The following is a 16,580-nucleotide window of genomic DNA, read 5'->3' as shown; positions in this document are numbered from 1 at the left end:
TGGGGTCAGGTGGCGTCCCTCCAAGCCCCGGAGCACCGGACGCTGCAGAGGCCAGAGGACTCCCCTATGGGACTGGACGAGCGAGGCCCTGCCCACACCTGGATTCCTTGCTTATAAGGCAACACGTCTATAGTATTACGGCGGTCCTAGAACCCACACTCCTTGAGACCGTCCTATCAGGTTTGAAATGGCTGTAAATTTACAATAAGAGGTTAGATTTTTCTTACAAAAAAAGTATCTATGGACTCAGCATTGGTGTGCCATTTTCTTTTATAATAAACATCTAAAATTTTAACTATTAAAAGATGTGTTTGTACCACAAGACTTCAAGGATGACCTGGGGGTGTGAGATCCACCTGGGGTGGGGGGGCTCCACCTGGTGGGGGCAGGAGACAGGAGCCACCTGGGAGGGGCTCCACCTGGTGGGGGGCGAGGCAGGGGCCACCTGGGGGGGTGAGATCTACCTGGGAGGGGCTCTACCTGGTGGGGGCAGGAGGCAGGAGCCACCTGGGAGGGGCTCCACCTGGTGGGGGGCAAGGCAGGAGCCACCTGGGGGGGTGAGATCCACCTGGGAGGGCCTCCACCTAGTGGAGGGGGAGGCAGGATCTGCCTGGGAGGGGCTCCACCTGGTGGAGGGGGAGGCAGGAGCCATCTGGGGGGGGGGGCTTCACCTGGTAGGAGGGGGAGGCAGGAGCCACCTGGGTGGGTGAGATCCACCTGGGAGGGCTCCACCTGGTGGGGGGTGAGGCAGGAGCCATGGGGGGGGGGGGGGCTTCACCTGGTAGGAGGGGGAGGCAGGAGCCACCTGGGAGGGTGAGATCCACCTGGGAGGGTGAGATCCACCTGGAAGGGGCCCCACCGGTGGGGGGAGGCAGGAGCCACCTGGGTGGGTGAGATCCACCTGGGAGGGGCTCCCCCTGGTGGAGGGGGAGGCAAGAGCCATCGGGGAGGGGCCCCACCTGGTGGGGGGCGAGGCAGGAGCCACCTGGGGGAGTGAGATCCACCTGGGAGGGGCTCCACCTGGTGGGGGGCGAGGCAGGAGCCACCTGAAAGGGTGAGATCCACCTGGGGGGCGGGGACAGGATTCCCCAGGACATTCAGGGACACGTGCACAGCTCCATCTCATGGGTCTCCCTGCACTTCGGCCGCCGCCATCAGCCTCATGATGACCCCTCAGAGACCCTCCTTGCTTCCAGGCTCTGGCCCCTGCTGTCCCTGCTCACCTCTTTTCAGCCCTGGGCCACCCCTCCTCTTTAATGTCTCGGGTGCTTCCTCCCCCGACTCTGGCTGGGTGGGTACTGTTCTGCCCTTTCTGGGCACCTGCCCCGTGTGCAGTGACGAGTTTGAGTAAGCAAGTGAGCGGTAGTGTCTCCTTGTCTCTGGGAAGAACCAGTTCTCAGAGGCCTGGGTGGGCCAGAATTCGCGTGTCCAACAACCTCCTTGCACCAGCCAGAGGGGCTGCCTCTGACCCACGGGCACGCACCCGCACGCAACTGTCTCGACGTTCATTTTAGTGCCAGAGCAGTGTTTGCCTGCAGAAACTGCTCCTTAAATTCTCCTCGATATGATTTCTCATTTATAAACAAAGTTTGTGCCCAAAGTGCCTTGAAACATTTTTAATAGACTTGATCATGCAGGCTTGACAGGGTCTGTGATGGGGCCCCTGCCCAACACGTCCGGGGCAGCGCTCACTGTAAGGCACATCGTTCTGTGATCAGGGTTACACAAAATTTGACTTAATTTACATTCACAAAATTAACATACACAATTTTCACCACTCCTAATTAACATACATTTCCAGCTTCAAAGAAATTCTTTAAATCTCCTTTCACAATAGAAGACCACTAGTACACGGTATAGAAGCACTGTAACCAAATTATTTTCAAGAAAATACAGAAGTGAGAAATAGCGACTCCTACAGTCATGTTCCTTCGTCTACCATAAAGTAGGCCAAGGTTCAGTATTAAATAAATAGGAATTCTTTTCTAATAAAAAATTTTACAACAGTTTTCCTAAGGAAATACATTCATAAGACTTTGTTTACATTCTGTTTTACAATGACAAGGACAGCTAGGATTCTCATTTATGAAATGTATCCACAGCACGAGGGTTTATAACACCGTGTCCACAGAGGAGACAGCAGACCTCTCTCGAGCGCCGCCGCGTGAGATTCTGCCAGGGAGGTTTCCGACCTGGAACTTCGGTTCCCTTATGGATGCGGTTGGCCCTGTGCAGTTCAACAAACTGCCCGCCCACCACAGAAAACACCAGCCAAGAGCTGAGCCATGAGACATTTGTCAAACAGATGCATCACCAGGCGGTTTACTGTCTCTGGTGTTGAGTGGGGTGCCCCTGAGTCGCTTTCCCTGACTCAGCCTCTGGCTCCGCAGCTGGGAATCGGATCCGGGTCCAGCGGTCCAGGTGAGTTGTTAAGGCAGCTAGAGATGCCGGACCAGCTGGGCTGTGGCCCCTGGGGCCCCAGTGCGCCAGGACCCATCCTGCTCTAGACGAACTGTCCGCGGGGAGTGGCCGGAGTGTGTGCCTTCCTGGGGATGTGATCGATGGCTGTGGCTGAGCAGTGAGGCTGGGCTGGGAGCAGTCCGTTGGGCTCACTGACGGGCAGATAATGGGTGAATTTCGTGCTCACAGGGTTGGTCAAAGTGGTCGCACAGCGTAGGGAAAGCAAGCGCCATCCTGTGTGTGTGATTTACGGAACGCAGATCTCGATGGGCTTTGTGTCGGTGAAGAGATGCTACGGGGACTCTTCCTGGTTTTTCTCAACACAAAGCCATGAACAGCAGGTTATATGCAGACTCTTTCCATCAGGGACTCCGTGTGCACTACTGCAACACTACAAACTGCTGGCAGACCTGGCCCGTGGTGGTTGTGAGAATCTAGAGCATGAGAACTTGGTCACAGCACAGCACAGTTTCCTCTCCTGAACAGGCTGAGCCTGGCCTCTTTAGAAAAGCTTCTAGGAGAGTCCTGAGGCCCCTGAGGTCCTTAAACACCTCTTTCTCATACAAAACCCCGTCTGAGGAACAGGCAAGGGCACAGGAGGCCCCCCCACCTTCCGGCTCCCTGTGGCAGACTCCTCAACCCTACGCTCTCGACCACTCCCCCCAAGGACGGCCAGACAGTGGTCTCCCTCCAGAGGACGGGACAGCGGTGGGGGTCGGGGGAGGAGGGACTCTGTCCAAGGCCATGTCCCTGAGACCCTGGAAGGGGTGGAGGGGGTCTGTGCCACAGCACCCTCAGGGCAGGCCCAGGGATCCTGTGAAGGTCTGGGTCCCATTAAGCTGCCGTGAAGGCCCCGTTCTCCTTGGCAGGAGCTGGGCGAGCCCACGTGGCCACTGCAACTTGTAACTCAGCGGGGGCATCAGGCCAGAGACCAGGTGTGTGGGGGTGGGGGTGGGGCCACACCTGGAGCCCAGGGGCTGCCACACTGACACCTGGGCCAGGGCCAGACGGGTCGCAGCACAAAAAGGATAAGCAAACAAGAGATGTTTCTGCAATCGTACCTACAGTCCTAAGGTGACACAGGTAGTTCACAGATCTGGTAAGTGGACATTAAGACATCACACAGGGCCTAGGCTGCCCACATCCCCAACCCCTGCAAATTGCTCCTGGAACCAGGGCCCCTGGTCTCCCTGGGGGTAAGGGCCCTGCCCGGGCCCAGAATCATGGGCTGGCATCAGGATGGGCAAATCCCACTTTGTCTGGGTCTCAGTTTCCCTGGCAGTGCTGATGAGAGAATGGACACAAAGTGGCAAGAACTCAAACACAGAGGCAGGCTTCTGGGGGCGCAGGGCCCTTCCTGACTCAGGGGTGAGGGTGGAAACATAACTCGCGAGCGCCAGGTCAGTTCACAACCAGGGCAGGTGGGCACAAGGACCCACAACAGAGTCTCCTGGCAAGGGCGCCAGCCCAGACCTAGAAGCTGGAGGAGGCCCTGCCCGCGTCCAGGTCCACTTCTAGCCCGCGGGGGCCTCTCTGCAGGTGGCTCCGAGGAATTCCCAGGGTCAGGCCTCGGGGGCACATCTGGTCCCCTGGGACCCATTCTAGCCCACAGAGTCCGTCTGGCGGCCCTATCCCAGCACCTAGACTCCGGATGCGGGAGACCTTAGGGCGGGGCCGTCACAGCGGCGTCTCCTCCTGCTCCAGCGCGTGCGGCGGCGCGTGGCACGAAGGCGGCAGGGACGAGAGCTTGAGCAGCGCGGGGCGGCGGCGCGCGCGGGGCCGCTGGAACGAGCGCCGGCTGTGCACGCGGCGCGCCGCCGCCGAGCGCGCGTGCGCGCCCGGCAGTCCGCGGCGCTCCGGCCCCGCCCCCGGCTCGCGGTCGGGGGGCGCTGTGGGCGCGGCCTCGGTGGGCGGGGCCTCGGCGGGCGGGCCCTCGGTGGGCGGGCCCTCGGCGGGAGGGGCGGGGCTCGGGGCGTGCTGCCACTGGGACCGCGCGGGGAGCGGGGGCTTCTCGGCGGCGGGAGGGGATGAGCGTCCGGTCAGCGGCACGTCGGAGCCCGTGTCACCTGCGGGAGGAGACGGCGTGAGCGCAGAGGGCACCTGGCAGGGGCCCTCGGGGAGGAACGGGGGCACGGGGTGGGAAGGGGAGACCGGGACGCTGCGCTGGGCGGGTTCCCCGCCCCATCCCAGACCGTCAGGCCTTCGGCGCAAACTGCGGGTAGGAGGCCATCGCCAACCCTCCAAGTTGACTGCTGGCGCCCCCACACCTGGAGGCTGCCACGTCCCCTCAACGGGCACGTGAATCACAGGGACCCTCCAGCCCACGCCGTGGAACCTTCCCTCTAATCTTCCAGGATGGCTGTGCAGCCAGGAGGGTCCCCAACAGACCCAGCCCGACCCCCACCCCCACTACCTGAGAGGTTCCGGGGCACTTTCAGGCCACGCCCTGGCTGTGTAGCCAGCACGTCCACAGTGACAGGGTCAGCTGAGGACCTGACCCTGCAGCCCCTCGGCAGGTGCCTGTGCTGCAGGAAGGTGCTCAGTGTAAAGCCCACCCCAGACACAGCTACCCTGCCCAGGAAGTGGTCCTAGCCACGTGGCTTCTCCGGACACTGGTGTCCTGCTCCAGGGACAAGCAGGGCTCAAGGAAGAGAGAGGGGAAGGTTAGGAGGTTCAGAGGCAGAAGCCAGGAAAAAGCAGGGGCTCTGCCCACGTGGCCTCTCCCACAAGCTCACTTGGAGTCCCCAGTGGCATACGTCCCTGAAGAAATCTCAGCTTATGCCTAAAGCAAATACTGCACCAGGCAGGGATTTGCTAGAACACTCTACAGTGAGGGGTGGACTGCCGCTCCCCCGCCGGACTGGTAGACGCCCCTGTCCACGTGTCCACAGGAGACAGAAACAGGACTTTCCTGCCCTCCTGAGTGAGAGCCCCTCGGGTACCAGCTCCTGTTTCCTGCCTCCTCCCAGGTGTCTACCAGACACCAGAAGGAAATGTGGAATGAGCCCGAACCCTGCAGAGGGGCTGAATCCCCTTCCCTGTGGACAGTAGAGTGAGGACAGCACCCAGCAAGGAAGCCAGAACACCTGCACTTAGCTGCACCTGCCTACCACCCTTGCCTTGCCCCCTCACGCCCCATCTTCACCACCACCCCCCCCCCCCACCTTCTCTGCCCTCCTCTCCCGGGAGAGCTGCTGGTCTGGTCGGTGGGCTCGCCGGCTGTGTGGCCGGCCCCTCCGCTGCCTGTGCCCTTTCCCTGAGTTCTTGAGATGCTGAAGGGGGCCTGTTGCTCTCCTCCACTCACTTCTGTCGCATGGGCTTTAAGCAAAGCCCTGGGGCCTTTAGGGACAAAAGTGTGTTCCCCTTCCCACGCGACCCCCGCCCCGCCTCCCCCCCCCCCCCCCCCATGCTTAGGCCCCTCTGAGATCATGACTTAGATTCAAGAGCTGAGCACATGGGTTAAAGAGATCTTGAAACAGCTCTGGATCCTGACATCTCAGTTGGAGGAGCTGAGACTCAGACGATCTCCTAAGAAACATGCGGCTGGAAAAGAGGCTTAGAAGGAGGAAGAAAGCTTCTGGAGAGTCTGCAGATGTTCAGGTTCAGAGCAAGAGAGGCGGCCAGCTGAGGGAGAGGAGCTGAGGAAAGAGCAGGCGTCAGGAGGGTGGCGGGGGGGAGTTACATGTGCGTGGACTCAGGGAGGGTTGTGCGGGGCTGCTCCTCGGGGGCGTCGGCCTGCAGAAAGGAGTCCACGGACTTGCTGCTGAGGCGGAAGGGTGCCAGGCGGTGGAAGTTGCCCGGCGAGCAGGGGATCTGCACGCGGGCCCTCTGGGAGGGCACCACAGTCTCCCCTGGCGACAGCCAGGGTGGCACCCTGGAGAGGGCGCTCAGGTCCTCATCCGGGGAGAACACGGGGTTGTCAATCCCTAGGAGAAAGGGCAGCAGCTGGTCAGCTCCCCAGGTGAAGCCGGGGCAGCAGGGACGGGGGGTGCCACCCCGGGGTCACACACCAGCTCGTCCTGCAGCCAGCACCTGGAAGGTTACCTGGAAGGTCTCGGGTTCTATGCTCTGCGTCCCATGCCGTCCCTCTACACGTGGCAGGCAGGGCGAGTGCCGGCTCCCTTCTCTGGAGCAGAGAACCCCGCCTGCCACTCACACCCCACATGGACCCAGAAGTCCCCATCCAATGACCAGCGATCATGCTCACTCCCGGGACCTGAGGAGAGCCAGCCCGCCTGCCCCTCACCTGAGGGGGAGTCTGTCGCCGTGGTGTCCTGTGTGACGTTTGCCAGGAACTCGATCCCCCCACCCATTTCAGCACCGTAGTCCGGGGCCTCCTCTGGGTCTGAAAGTTCCAAATCTGGTGGCAAGGGAAGGCAGCATGAGGGAAGTGGGCTGGGTGCACAGACGCCCCCATTTAGTGCCCTCGACTGACACCCTGACCAGCTTGCAGAGTGCCCCGAGCGTTGTCATGAGCCACCCCCTCTGGGTAGCTTGCTGGGTGGCAGTGCCCGGGTGGCCAAGCCAGCACAGGGCTGTACGAAGCAAAACCACACCAGGAGGTCTTCCCTCCTACGCAGGGGCCGCGGTGAGTGCCACCCCTCTGCCCCGGCCCCTCCTCCCCAGCCAGCCTGGCCTTTTGGAGGACGGAGCACCCTGGAGAAGGGGGCCTCCTCGGGGCGGGGGGGGGGGGGCACTAACTTCTTGTGGCTACAACACGAGTGAAGACTGGGACAGGGGATGTGGAGCCCACCTGAAGGGCGCTGCCCAGCGGAGTGGCTGGGGCCCTAACAGCAGCTCCTTACCCGAGGCAGGACAGGCAGGACCCTGCGGGCAGGGAAGGGTCCCTCCCGCCCCATCACACGCCCCTGCGTCCCCGCTGGTGAGCGCTGTGCTGTGGCCCCAGCCAGTACCTTTCTCCTTAATGGTGAAATTGTGCACGGGGCTCTCCATGGGCAGTTTCCCATTGGGAATGCTGCTGTTTCTCTGAGAAACAAAAGGGAAACTGTTAGCAGGTGTGGGCACAGCGACACCAGGACCCTGACTGCCCCAGCCGTTCCGGGGCGAGGCCCTGCTGGGGCCGCCTGGAGCCATCCAGGGCCACTCCTGCTCTGTGAGGGGGCTACAGAGGTGAGTGGTGCAGAGTCTCTGCCCAGGCCTGTCCCTGGGGGATGCCCTGGTGTGAGCCCACGGTCCCTCTGCCAACAGCCTGCCGCCCTCACCCGCTTCTGGGCACGTTCCCTCTTGTACAGCTTCGCTGCCTTCTTGTTCTGATTGATCCCAAGCTTGGCCGACTTGAAGGATTCCAGGCGCTTCCGCATGGTCCTGTGGAAGATCTCCTTGTCCTGCTTCTCGTCTTCGTTCGGAGTTAGCTCGTGCCGACTGTAGAGATGCTTGTACTGGGGGAGGGGCAGCCGGGGCGGTCACAGTGGGGACACCTTGCATGGCTGGGTCCCCCCTGCAAAGCCAGCCAGACAGAACTGGGGACGTGAGGGCCCAGGCTGAGCCCCCCCCCCCCCCCCCACCTCCTGCCAGCCGTCTGGGCCTGAGTGTTCTCTGCACTCAGGACAAGGACCCCGTGCCAGGGTGAGGACCCCACCCCGGGCTCGGCACACCCACCTCCTGCCGGGGCTTGTACAGGTACTGCTGCAGCGTGTGGTGAGTGGCCATGTCCTCTGTGTCACGGATGCTCCTCCTTCTCTGCTCCAGGGACTGCATATCCAGGCACACGGCACTGACGTTCTCCCTCCTACATGGGGGTCACAGTGATCGCCCGCCCCTCCGGCCCCTCCCCCCGTGAGCCCGGACACCTCCGGCCTCCTGGAAGGCCTGTCCTGGGAGTCTTCTCCCTCAGGGTTTCAGCCAGACCCCAAGAGGACTCCCCACCCTCCCCCGGGGCTCCCTGACCCCCTAACGCAGCCCAGCCCAGCGCCTGCACAGCAGCTGACGAAGCCCCAGCCAAGCAGCACAGCCCAGCACAGGAGGGAGGTCCTAAGTCCAGGACCAGTGTGGGGGCGACCAGGGATGGGGCTTCAGCCCCAAACCTCTGCCCTGCCAGCTTCCTCTTCTCTTAGTCTCACACCAGGGCACACACTAACCTTTACTGCAAGCGTATCCGTGCAGGGGAAACTCGTGGCACCCGTGTCCACACCCTGCGCTCCTCTCTGCGCCCCTCCCCGGGGTCCAGTGCACATCCCATTCACACTCTCAGTTGCCTCAAGATGCCCACTGGCCAGTGTGTGCCCAGAGGGGCCCTGCTGCCTGTGACTAGGAGAGCCTGGGAAGTGCAGCTCAGGGGAGATCCCCGCCCACGGCAGCCTCCAGGGTCATGGTGGGAGGTGCCCAGGTGAGGGGTGGCTTCTGGACGAAGCCCGTGTAGGTGTGGGCACGTACAGGAGATAGGAGACAGAGGCCTCCACAGTTGAGGGCCGCGGTGTGCTGAAGTCCACGTTGACCATGTTGTCAGTGCTGGGGGAGCGGATGAAGGCCAGGGACCCACGGCGTTCTCCCTGTGGGGAGGAGGCAGACTGTGCAGCCCACACCGTGGAGTGCCCGGAGGCCAGACAGCCACCGGCCTCTGGAGAGCTCAGGCCGCAGGTAAGGCCTCGCTTGAGCCGAGTGGTTGGTGGCTGGTGGCTTGAAAAACTAAAGACAGAAGCAAGTGTGAAGAACCCAGCCCCTCAGCGGGCACGGCGCACCAGGGAACACCGCGGCTCCCCACAGGCCTGGGGATGTGTCCCTTGTCCCCACTGGGGGTCCCAACCAGCTGCCCTCAGTTACCCCAGAAGGCAACCCCCAGGCCTCTGTCCAGAATTGAATCAGATCAGAACTACGTACAGCAGAGCCCTACATGAATGAAAGTCAAAAACAGCCACTCTCCTTGGGTGGGAGTGTGGGGCTATGTGCCAAGGGGGCCACAGAGAGAAAGCAAGGGCCCCTTAGGGGAGGGCATGGGGCTGTGAGGGCACCAGAGTGAGGGTCTGACGTGGCCGTGCAGGAGACTCAGAGGCACAGCCCAGGAGGACACATCACCCCTGCTGTGACCTGAGCCGGCAGAGCCAGGCCTGACCAGGGAGGAGCCCACGTCACGGGCCAGGGGCACTCAGCGTGCTGGGCAGCAGGGGCCCTGACAGCAGCCTGCACATCCCACGTGGGGGCTGGGGGCCTTGGAGTGTCCAAGGGACATAGGACTTGGCCAGAAGAGAGGGACAGCCCCTCCTGCCAGTCCCACCAGGCTCTAGGCCACGAAGGCCTCTGCAGTCCCACCAGGCAGAGGTTCGTGCTCTTAACTTCCCCAGCCCAGGGTCAGAGGTGCAGACAGACGATGGCCTTGTCCCTGCTGGTGCCTGGAGCTTCTGGATTGGGATTTCGGGGGGACCAGGGTCGGCACTAGCCCGGCGGGCGGTGTAGGGGCCCTTCCTTTTCCTCATCTCCCTGTGTCCCTGCCCCTCTCTGCCTTGTGGTGACCCCAGGCTGTGCTGGGGTGTCAGGCTATATATTTGGGGTGGACAAGCCCACTGGAGGACTCGCTTTCCGCTCTGAAGGGACAGGTGCTTCCAGGGCTCTGGCTGTGCCCTCCGTGTGAGGTCCGTGGGGTTTGCCAAGGTGGCCCCGTCCCTCCAGATGAAAATGCGGACCCCTAGCTCACCAGGCTCTGTGTAGGCCTGAGCTGATGAGACGCCCGTGACCTCGGGGCCTAAGGGCCATGTGTGCGGACACACATGGGGCAAAGGCAGCTGGGTGATCAACGCAATGGCCAAGAGATGGTCACACGTGTGCACTGAGAAGCCAGGAAGCACTGCCCGGAGGCATGTGGCCACTGGGGAGGGGGGGCGGGAGGAGTGGGATTTGACCTGAGCCCTGCCATGACTGAGTCACTTGGACACACCCTGTACTGACCAAGTGGCCGTGAGTTGGCACAGGGCATGTGGCATCAGAAACAGCAAGATCCAGAGCGTCACCGTGCAGCAGGGCTAGTCCCTAACCCCCCACATGCTCCCGAGCCCGCTCGTTTTCCCCACACCCTGGACGCAGCCACCAGCCACTAGTTGGTGGGGAGCTTTCTCTGGCCCATCAGCCTCAGGGACACGGGAGCGGACTCATGTGCCTGCGGAAGGCAGGGGTTCTGTGGGTGCAGGAGGGTCCTGCTTACCTGCAGGGCCGGGGGATGTGGAGGCCACCTCAGAGCCACAGCCTGTTACCAGGCATGTCCCATGTTGACCCCACAGGACTCAAGACCTCCTTGCTGCATTCCCCTTTGCGCGCATGCGCGTACGTGGATGAGCGGGTGTAGGCACGCATGTGCATGTCTGTGTGCACTATGTGGGGGTGGGGGGAGTCACGACTCCATAATGCCCTGCCTGGCCTCAGACCTCAGACCCACCAGGCCTCCTGCAGGGAGCTGTAGGAGAGGGCTCTGTGCCCCAGCTCCCACAGCCATTCTCAGGGCTTTGCGTCATGAACATGTCAACCCCCGCACGGGGCTGCCTGGGCCTCGGGGTGCAGACAGACGTGCATGTGAGGTGCAGGCCCACTGCCCTAGACCCCATGGCTGGCCCCATCCCATGTCTGCGTGTTGTTTTAGCCCCCAACTCCAACAAAGAGAACAGACAGAATGTTCTGGTACCTCAGCCACATAGCTAATGGCATCTTTCAAGTTGAGTTCGTGGAAAACATTCAGAATCCGATCTCGTGACTTCTGTGCCGACCTTCTCATAAGGATTTTGCTAAGGAATTTCCTATCGAAATTGGACCACCTGGGGGGTCAAATCAACACAGATGTTAACACTTGGGAGGATCGTGGGACCCTGGCAGCATGTGGGGGGCAGGGAGCAGCGGGCCCCCTCTCCCACTCCCAGACCTGGAATGGACGTGGTCTCCCAGGAGCTGAGACCCGGGAGATTCCCGCCCTTCCCCTCCGAAATTTATTTACGGTAACAACCTTGAGGGTGAGATTTAAAATAAGAGGAATAACCCTCAGGGGCTCTATTTCCCCATCAGTGTTCTTCCTGTCAGAAGGTAGAATTCTGAATTCTGTTCTCTCATTTGATACAATATTGCAACGTTTTCCACCTGACCGTTACCTAACACTCTGAAAAGGGTAGGGCAGGCTGAGGACAGGGCCCTGGGGCCCTGGCTACAGTGAGAGGAACATATTTTACCTGCAGAGGGACTGGCTAGAGCAGGAGGAACCTCTGAGCTCCCACACTTAGAGAGAACCAGGCTGGCCAGAAGGAGGCTTTAAATCCAGCACAATTAGAATACTGGCCAGTGGTCTGGGGCAGAAGAGGATGTGGCCAGGCCAGAATTGCAGAGGAACATCTAGCTGAGGTCCAGTGGGCCTTGAGCTAGACATTGAGGGGGAGGGGTTGCCCCAGGAGGAGAGGTCTGGGGGGGGGGCGGGGAGTCCCAAGGGGAGGGCGCTGCAGGAGGAGGGCGTCCTGGGGGAGAAGGATCCCAGAGGGAGAGGGGTTTCAGGGGGAGGAGGAGTCCTAGGGCAGTCGGGGGTCAAGGGGGTGGGGTTCCTGGGAAACAGGAGTCCCGGGAGAAGGGGGTCTCAGACAATTTGGCAAGTATCCTTGTTCTTCAGTCAGCCAGTGCTTTGTGAGGTTGGTTTATGGGGAATGTCAGCCGCCCTTTCTACCCTGTGGGTCCTCCAGTTAAAACTGAGGGCAGAGACGAATGTGCCTCCTAATTTCCCCATTTCAGTCCAACCAGGGGCACCTAAAGCCACTTACTTATCTCTGAGATAGTTGTGTCCAATTTGCCCTGATATGTCCTCGATGGCAGAGAGGATGTGGTCGAAAGCCTTTCACAGGAAAGAGAATTGGGCTGGCATCACTCGGAGGGCTACCCCTGCCTTGCCCTGCCTCACCCCTGCCCCCCCTCCCCCACCCCAGTCCCCTACCCGGCCATGCAGCTTCTCATTGAGTTTGGGCTCCCGGTGCTGGCTCCTTTTCACCTTCAGCCACTGCACCAGGGGCTTGATGGTCAGGCCCTGGAAGACAGGTACTGACCCAGACGGCGGGCAGGCTCCCGCCCAGGGCCCACCCTGGCCCACGGCACCCCCAGTGTGTGAACCCGTACTTGCACCCCCTCCATAGGCACACAGGGTGAAATGGGCCGCCCTTATCCACAGACCTGACCTGCTCGGAGGGTCCCCCAATCAGCTCCTTAGACTTCCCAAAAGCAAGGAGAAGTGGGACACCTTCCTGGGCGTGTCTGGTCAATAAAACCCTAACTGGGGCTTCGTTAACCAGCGGCAGCACAGGAAGAACATTTTCAGGCCAAATCGTGCTGCGTCCCCTGTGGGGCCACATGAAAACCTACAAAACGTCTCCTAGTTACTAAAATTACAAAAACCAATTAGGGCCCGGAGGCTGGAGAGGCTAGAAACAGAGCGCCCCGCTGGCGTGGAGAGGTCGGGGGCGCGGTGGCCGCGTGCCCTCCACCCTACCTGGAAGACGACCGTGAAGAAGACCACGATGATGGTGGTGCTGACGAAGAGGTTCCGCTCCTTCACCTTCTGCTCGTCCAGAAGGACGACCAGAGCGAAGGCCACGGCCCCGCGCAGGCCGCCGTAGGACATGACCACCTGGTCTATGATTTCCAGCTGCACCATCCGGTACCGGTTCAGGACCCAGGTCTGCAGGACCACACCTGCGGGCGGGGAGCGCACTGAGCTCCAGGCTCCTCGAGGGCCTCAGGCCGGTGGCAGCCACCGCCCTGGGGGCACAACATGTGGGACTCCCCTCCGAGGGCAGTGACGGTGACAGGTTCTGTCCCGGGCAAGGGGTCACGGAAACTGCACGCCGTAGCCCTACTCTCCCCAAACCCTCTTGTCCACACCAGTGCTCTCTCCTGGCCACAGGTCCAACCTGCCGCTGGGGATACTCCGCACCCCGAATTTGTGGCTGGAAGCTGCTCCCCGCAGCTCTGGGAATTCGCAGGTGTCCCTGTGACCGGGCTGCAACACCGAGGCCTTGTGCTCTTGCCTCCAGGACCAGGACCCTGCTCTGCTCTGTCAGCCGCTCCCTGGAGCCCTCAGGCCCTGGTGAGCTCAGGCAGAGTGGGTGGTGGCCTCGCCCCGGCACTGCACACCAGGGAGGGGCAACCAGGGCCGGAGCAGGCAGGGGGGCTCCTGCCTCACATGAGCCTCAATCTGCTCATCGGTGACTGCGTCCGCAATGGGTCGTCAGGAAACCAGATGGATTCCTCTAGGTTCTAGAACCTTCCACCCTGACCCCCAGCTATTCTAACTCCATCTCAAGGTGCCGAAGCCGTGACAAAGCCTGGAGTTTCGATGAAGATAACCCACGGCCCGGCCGTGGTGAGGCTCCCCAGCAGCTCCCAGACCTGCCGCTCACCGGGCAAGAGGGCCGGGCGCGAACACCGCGTGCCTGGTTTCCACAGCCGGGCCCCAGCGCCTGCCCCCACTGTGCCCAGCGTCCCTCAGTCATCCCCCCTGCCCCCCATGTGCTCCCGCCCCCATCTCCCCACCCCCCGCCCCCCCCACATCCCTGTCATCGCCCCCCGCCCCCTCCCCCCTCCCTGGTCCTCACCATCCCCCAGCGTCCTCACCAATGGCCCGGTACACGGAGATGAAGACCAGTGTCAGGAGCACAAAGGCCGTGTTCCACTTCCAGATGCGGGGGTTCACGGCTGAGATGCCCAGGAACATGAAGATGATGGTCTCTGCCCCACTGGCCAGCATCTTCATGGTGTAGCGCACGGTGGTGGCTGACTGTTCCGAGATGTTGGCCTTCACGTACTTCTGACAGCAGATGCCGCAGAAGGTGATGCTGGAGGCGGGACGGGCACAGTGAGGCTGGGGGCTGAGACCCTGGCCTGTGTCTGGGCACATGCCCACCCTACTGGTCGGCGTGCTCGGCTCTGCTTAGGACCGGGCGCGGTCCCGGCCCCCGACGCCCCAAGATCTGAACCCTGAGCCACCCAGTGGGCTGCCTCAGCATCTGTCCTCAGCCGGGCGGTGGCTGGCTCTGGGGGGAGGTGCCAGGGCAGATTCGGGTCATGGGGGTGCCAGCCAGCCTCCCACCCAGAGCACCCGGAAGGGGCTGGGTGTAGGCAGAGCTCACAGACAATTCTGTGAAAACACCAACTCCTTATTTAAAACCTGAATAGGCCAGATTCTTCACCCCCACAGTGGCTTCTCACCCCTTAGAGGGAAGCGGGCCAGGCGGATGGGGGCTGGGAAGAGACCCACAAGGTTGTGCCCCAGGAGGGAGGGACCCCTCTCCCTCCACCCGTCACCCCCCCCCCGCCCCAGGCACAGCTGCTTGGCTGTGCTGTGTGTGGGCCCTGCCCTACCCCTGCACACCAGCACGGCCCACGGCCCACAAGCTGTGTGGCCCTGGCACTCTGGGCCGTGGGAGCGAGGGGGACTCACGCCAGGATGGCCGACAGTGACAGCATCTCGGAGGTGAGGTAGGACAGGTAGGAGATGACGAAGACGAAGCCGGGCTCGATGATGCGCACGTGCTTGGTGAAGCGGGTCACCAGCGACAGCAGGAAGGCGAAGACGACCCCCACAAGCGTGCCCCCCAGGCTCACCACGAAGAAGGACACTGCGGGGCCGAGGACACTGGCTGAGCCGCCTGAAAGGCCCTTTGTGGCCGGGCGTGGCTGGCCCCTGCGTGTGGGCACGGCTGACCGGCTGTCCTTCCAGACCATTCCTTTCATCGTGGGTTGCCTGGTAACCCCCACAGAGGCGCCAATAACTCAGCAAACAAGCGTCCGATTCTCCCCCTGAGAGGCCACCAGGCACGTGGAGAGCTGGGAGCCCTGGCTCCCCTCCCCCATCATGGAGAAAGCCCGACAAGGGGGCCTTGGGCAGGGTTGTCCCTGCACCCCTGATACGGCCAGGCTGTCATTGTCCCTGCCCAGAGGAACGTTTGTCCAGAACCACCCAGGACACCAGGGCCCATGTCCTCCAACCAGACATTCTGGTGGGCCTAACGGGGCTGCAGCCCTTGCCTCCCCAGGGTGGCGGGACCCAACAAAATTGTTTTCATAAAACACGCTGGGGACAGGAGGGATGGCCACCGAGACTTTGCCCACACAGGCTGTGGGTCCCAGGGGCAGGCCTGGTGTCAAAGCCTGGAGATTTGGTGAAGCGGGTCACCAGCGACAGCAGCACGTCCACATGCTGGAGAAGAGACGTGGCCCCCACATTCCCCAGGTGTGCGGACCCACCAGCCACACACCTATGCCTTTCACGCAATCCACGCCAGTCACCTTGTCACCACCCAGCGTCACGAAAGATTCAAACACGTTGTAGAGGACCTGGGGGGACAGAGAGGCAAGCATGACATCGGGCCGGACCTCGGCCAGTGCTCACCTGATCTCAGGCCTCGGGCCTTGAGGACTTGGTCTGGGTCAAGCAGGCCATGGTGGCCTGTTCAGGAAACAAAAAATCGCCAGGAGGAAATCATCACAGAGCATCACGGAAAAGAAGATGAAGGCCAAAGACGAGCCAGCGGGTGGGATACGAGAGGCAGAAGAACATTCGAGAGGGAACTAGAACCTTTACGAGCAAACGTCGTCCTTTCCTACTATCAGCAAAGCAGGGGTGACCACAAATTTAACCCGCTACATTTAATTCTGTTTCATGTTCCAAGATGAAGCCAGAGTTTCATTTTTAGCGACTCTGCTGTTGCATTAACTCCCGATTATAGGATCACACCCCTTGGTGTCTTTGCATGTTGACGTTTAAACCTCATTCCACCAAGGGGCGCCTGGGTGGCGCAGTCGGTTAAGCGTCCGACTTCAGCCAGGTCACGATCTCGCGGTCTGTGAGTTCGAGCCCCGCGTCAGGCTCTGGGCTGATGGCTCGGAGCCTGGAGCCTGTTTCCGATTCTGTGTCTCCCTCTCTCTCTCTGCCCCTCCCCCGTTCATGCTCTGTCTCTCTCTGTCCCAAAAATAAATGAAAAACGTTGAAAAAAAAAAAAAATTTAAAAAAAACCTCATTCCACCAAGATGCTGCAGATGAAAGGCTCAGGAAGGGCATGCCAGGCCACAGCTGTGGAGGCTGTGCTGTGTGTCCTATGCTGAGCCCTCCACACCCAGGGGCCGAGGGCAGGACGCAGGTTCCTGGGGAAACA

General features: G+C 61.4%; 1 protein-coding gene across 1 annotated transcript in view; it reads right to left on the bottom strand.

Annotated features, from left to right (window-relative positions):
- Positions 1 to 5,912: 5,912 nt before the first annotated feature.
- SLC9A3 (solute carrier family 9 member A3) overlaps positions 5,913 to 16,580 on the bottom strand; it is a 39,799-nt gene continuing 29,131 nt past the window's right edge. The window contains exons 11-23 of the mRNA XM_042903482.1: positions 15,684 to 15,762; positions 14,867 to 15,044; positions 14,041 to 14,261; positions 12,917 to 13,119; positions 12,368 to 12,457; positions 12,198 to 12,268; positions 11,087 to 11,216; positions 8,854 to 8,969; positions 8,080 to 8,209; positions 7,683 to 7,859; positions 7,374 to 7,446; positions 6,707 to 6,820; positions 5,913 to 6,386 (exon numbers count right to left, since the gene is read on the bottom strand). Of these exons, the coding sequence (XP_042759416.1) occupies positions 6,139 to 6,386; positions 6,707 to 6,820; positions 7,374 to 7,446; positions 7,683 to 7,859; positions 8,080 to 8,209; positions 8,854 to 8,969; positions 11,087 to 11,216; positions 12,198 to 12,268; positions 12,368 to 12,457; positions 12,917 to 13,119; positions 14,041 to 14,261; positions 14,867 to 15,044; positions 15,684 to 15,762 (1,830 nt within the window). The 3' untranslated portion in view covers positions 5,913 to 6,138. The remainder of the gene's footprint in view (positions 6,387 to 6,706; positions 6,821 to 7,373; positions 7,447 to 7,682; positions 7,860 to 8,079; positions 8,210 to 8,853; positions 8,970 to 11,086; positions 11,217 to 12,197; positions 12,269 to 12,367; positions 12,458 to 12,916; positions 13,120 to 14,040; positions 14,262 to 14,866; positions 15,045 to 15,683; positions 15,763 to 16,580) is intronic.

This window comes from Panthera leo, chromosome A1, assembly GCF_018350215.1.
Source record: "Panthera leo isolate Ple1 chromosome A1, P.leo_Ple1_pat1.1, whole genome shotgun sequence".
NCBI classification, from domain to species: Eukaryota; Metazoa; Chordata; class Mammalia; order Carnivora; family Felidae; genus Panthera; species Panthera leo.
The sequence above is the reverse complement of the archived record's forward strand: the minus strand, read 5'-3'. Positions and strand labels throughout refer to the sequence as shown.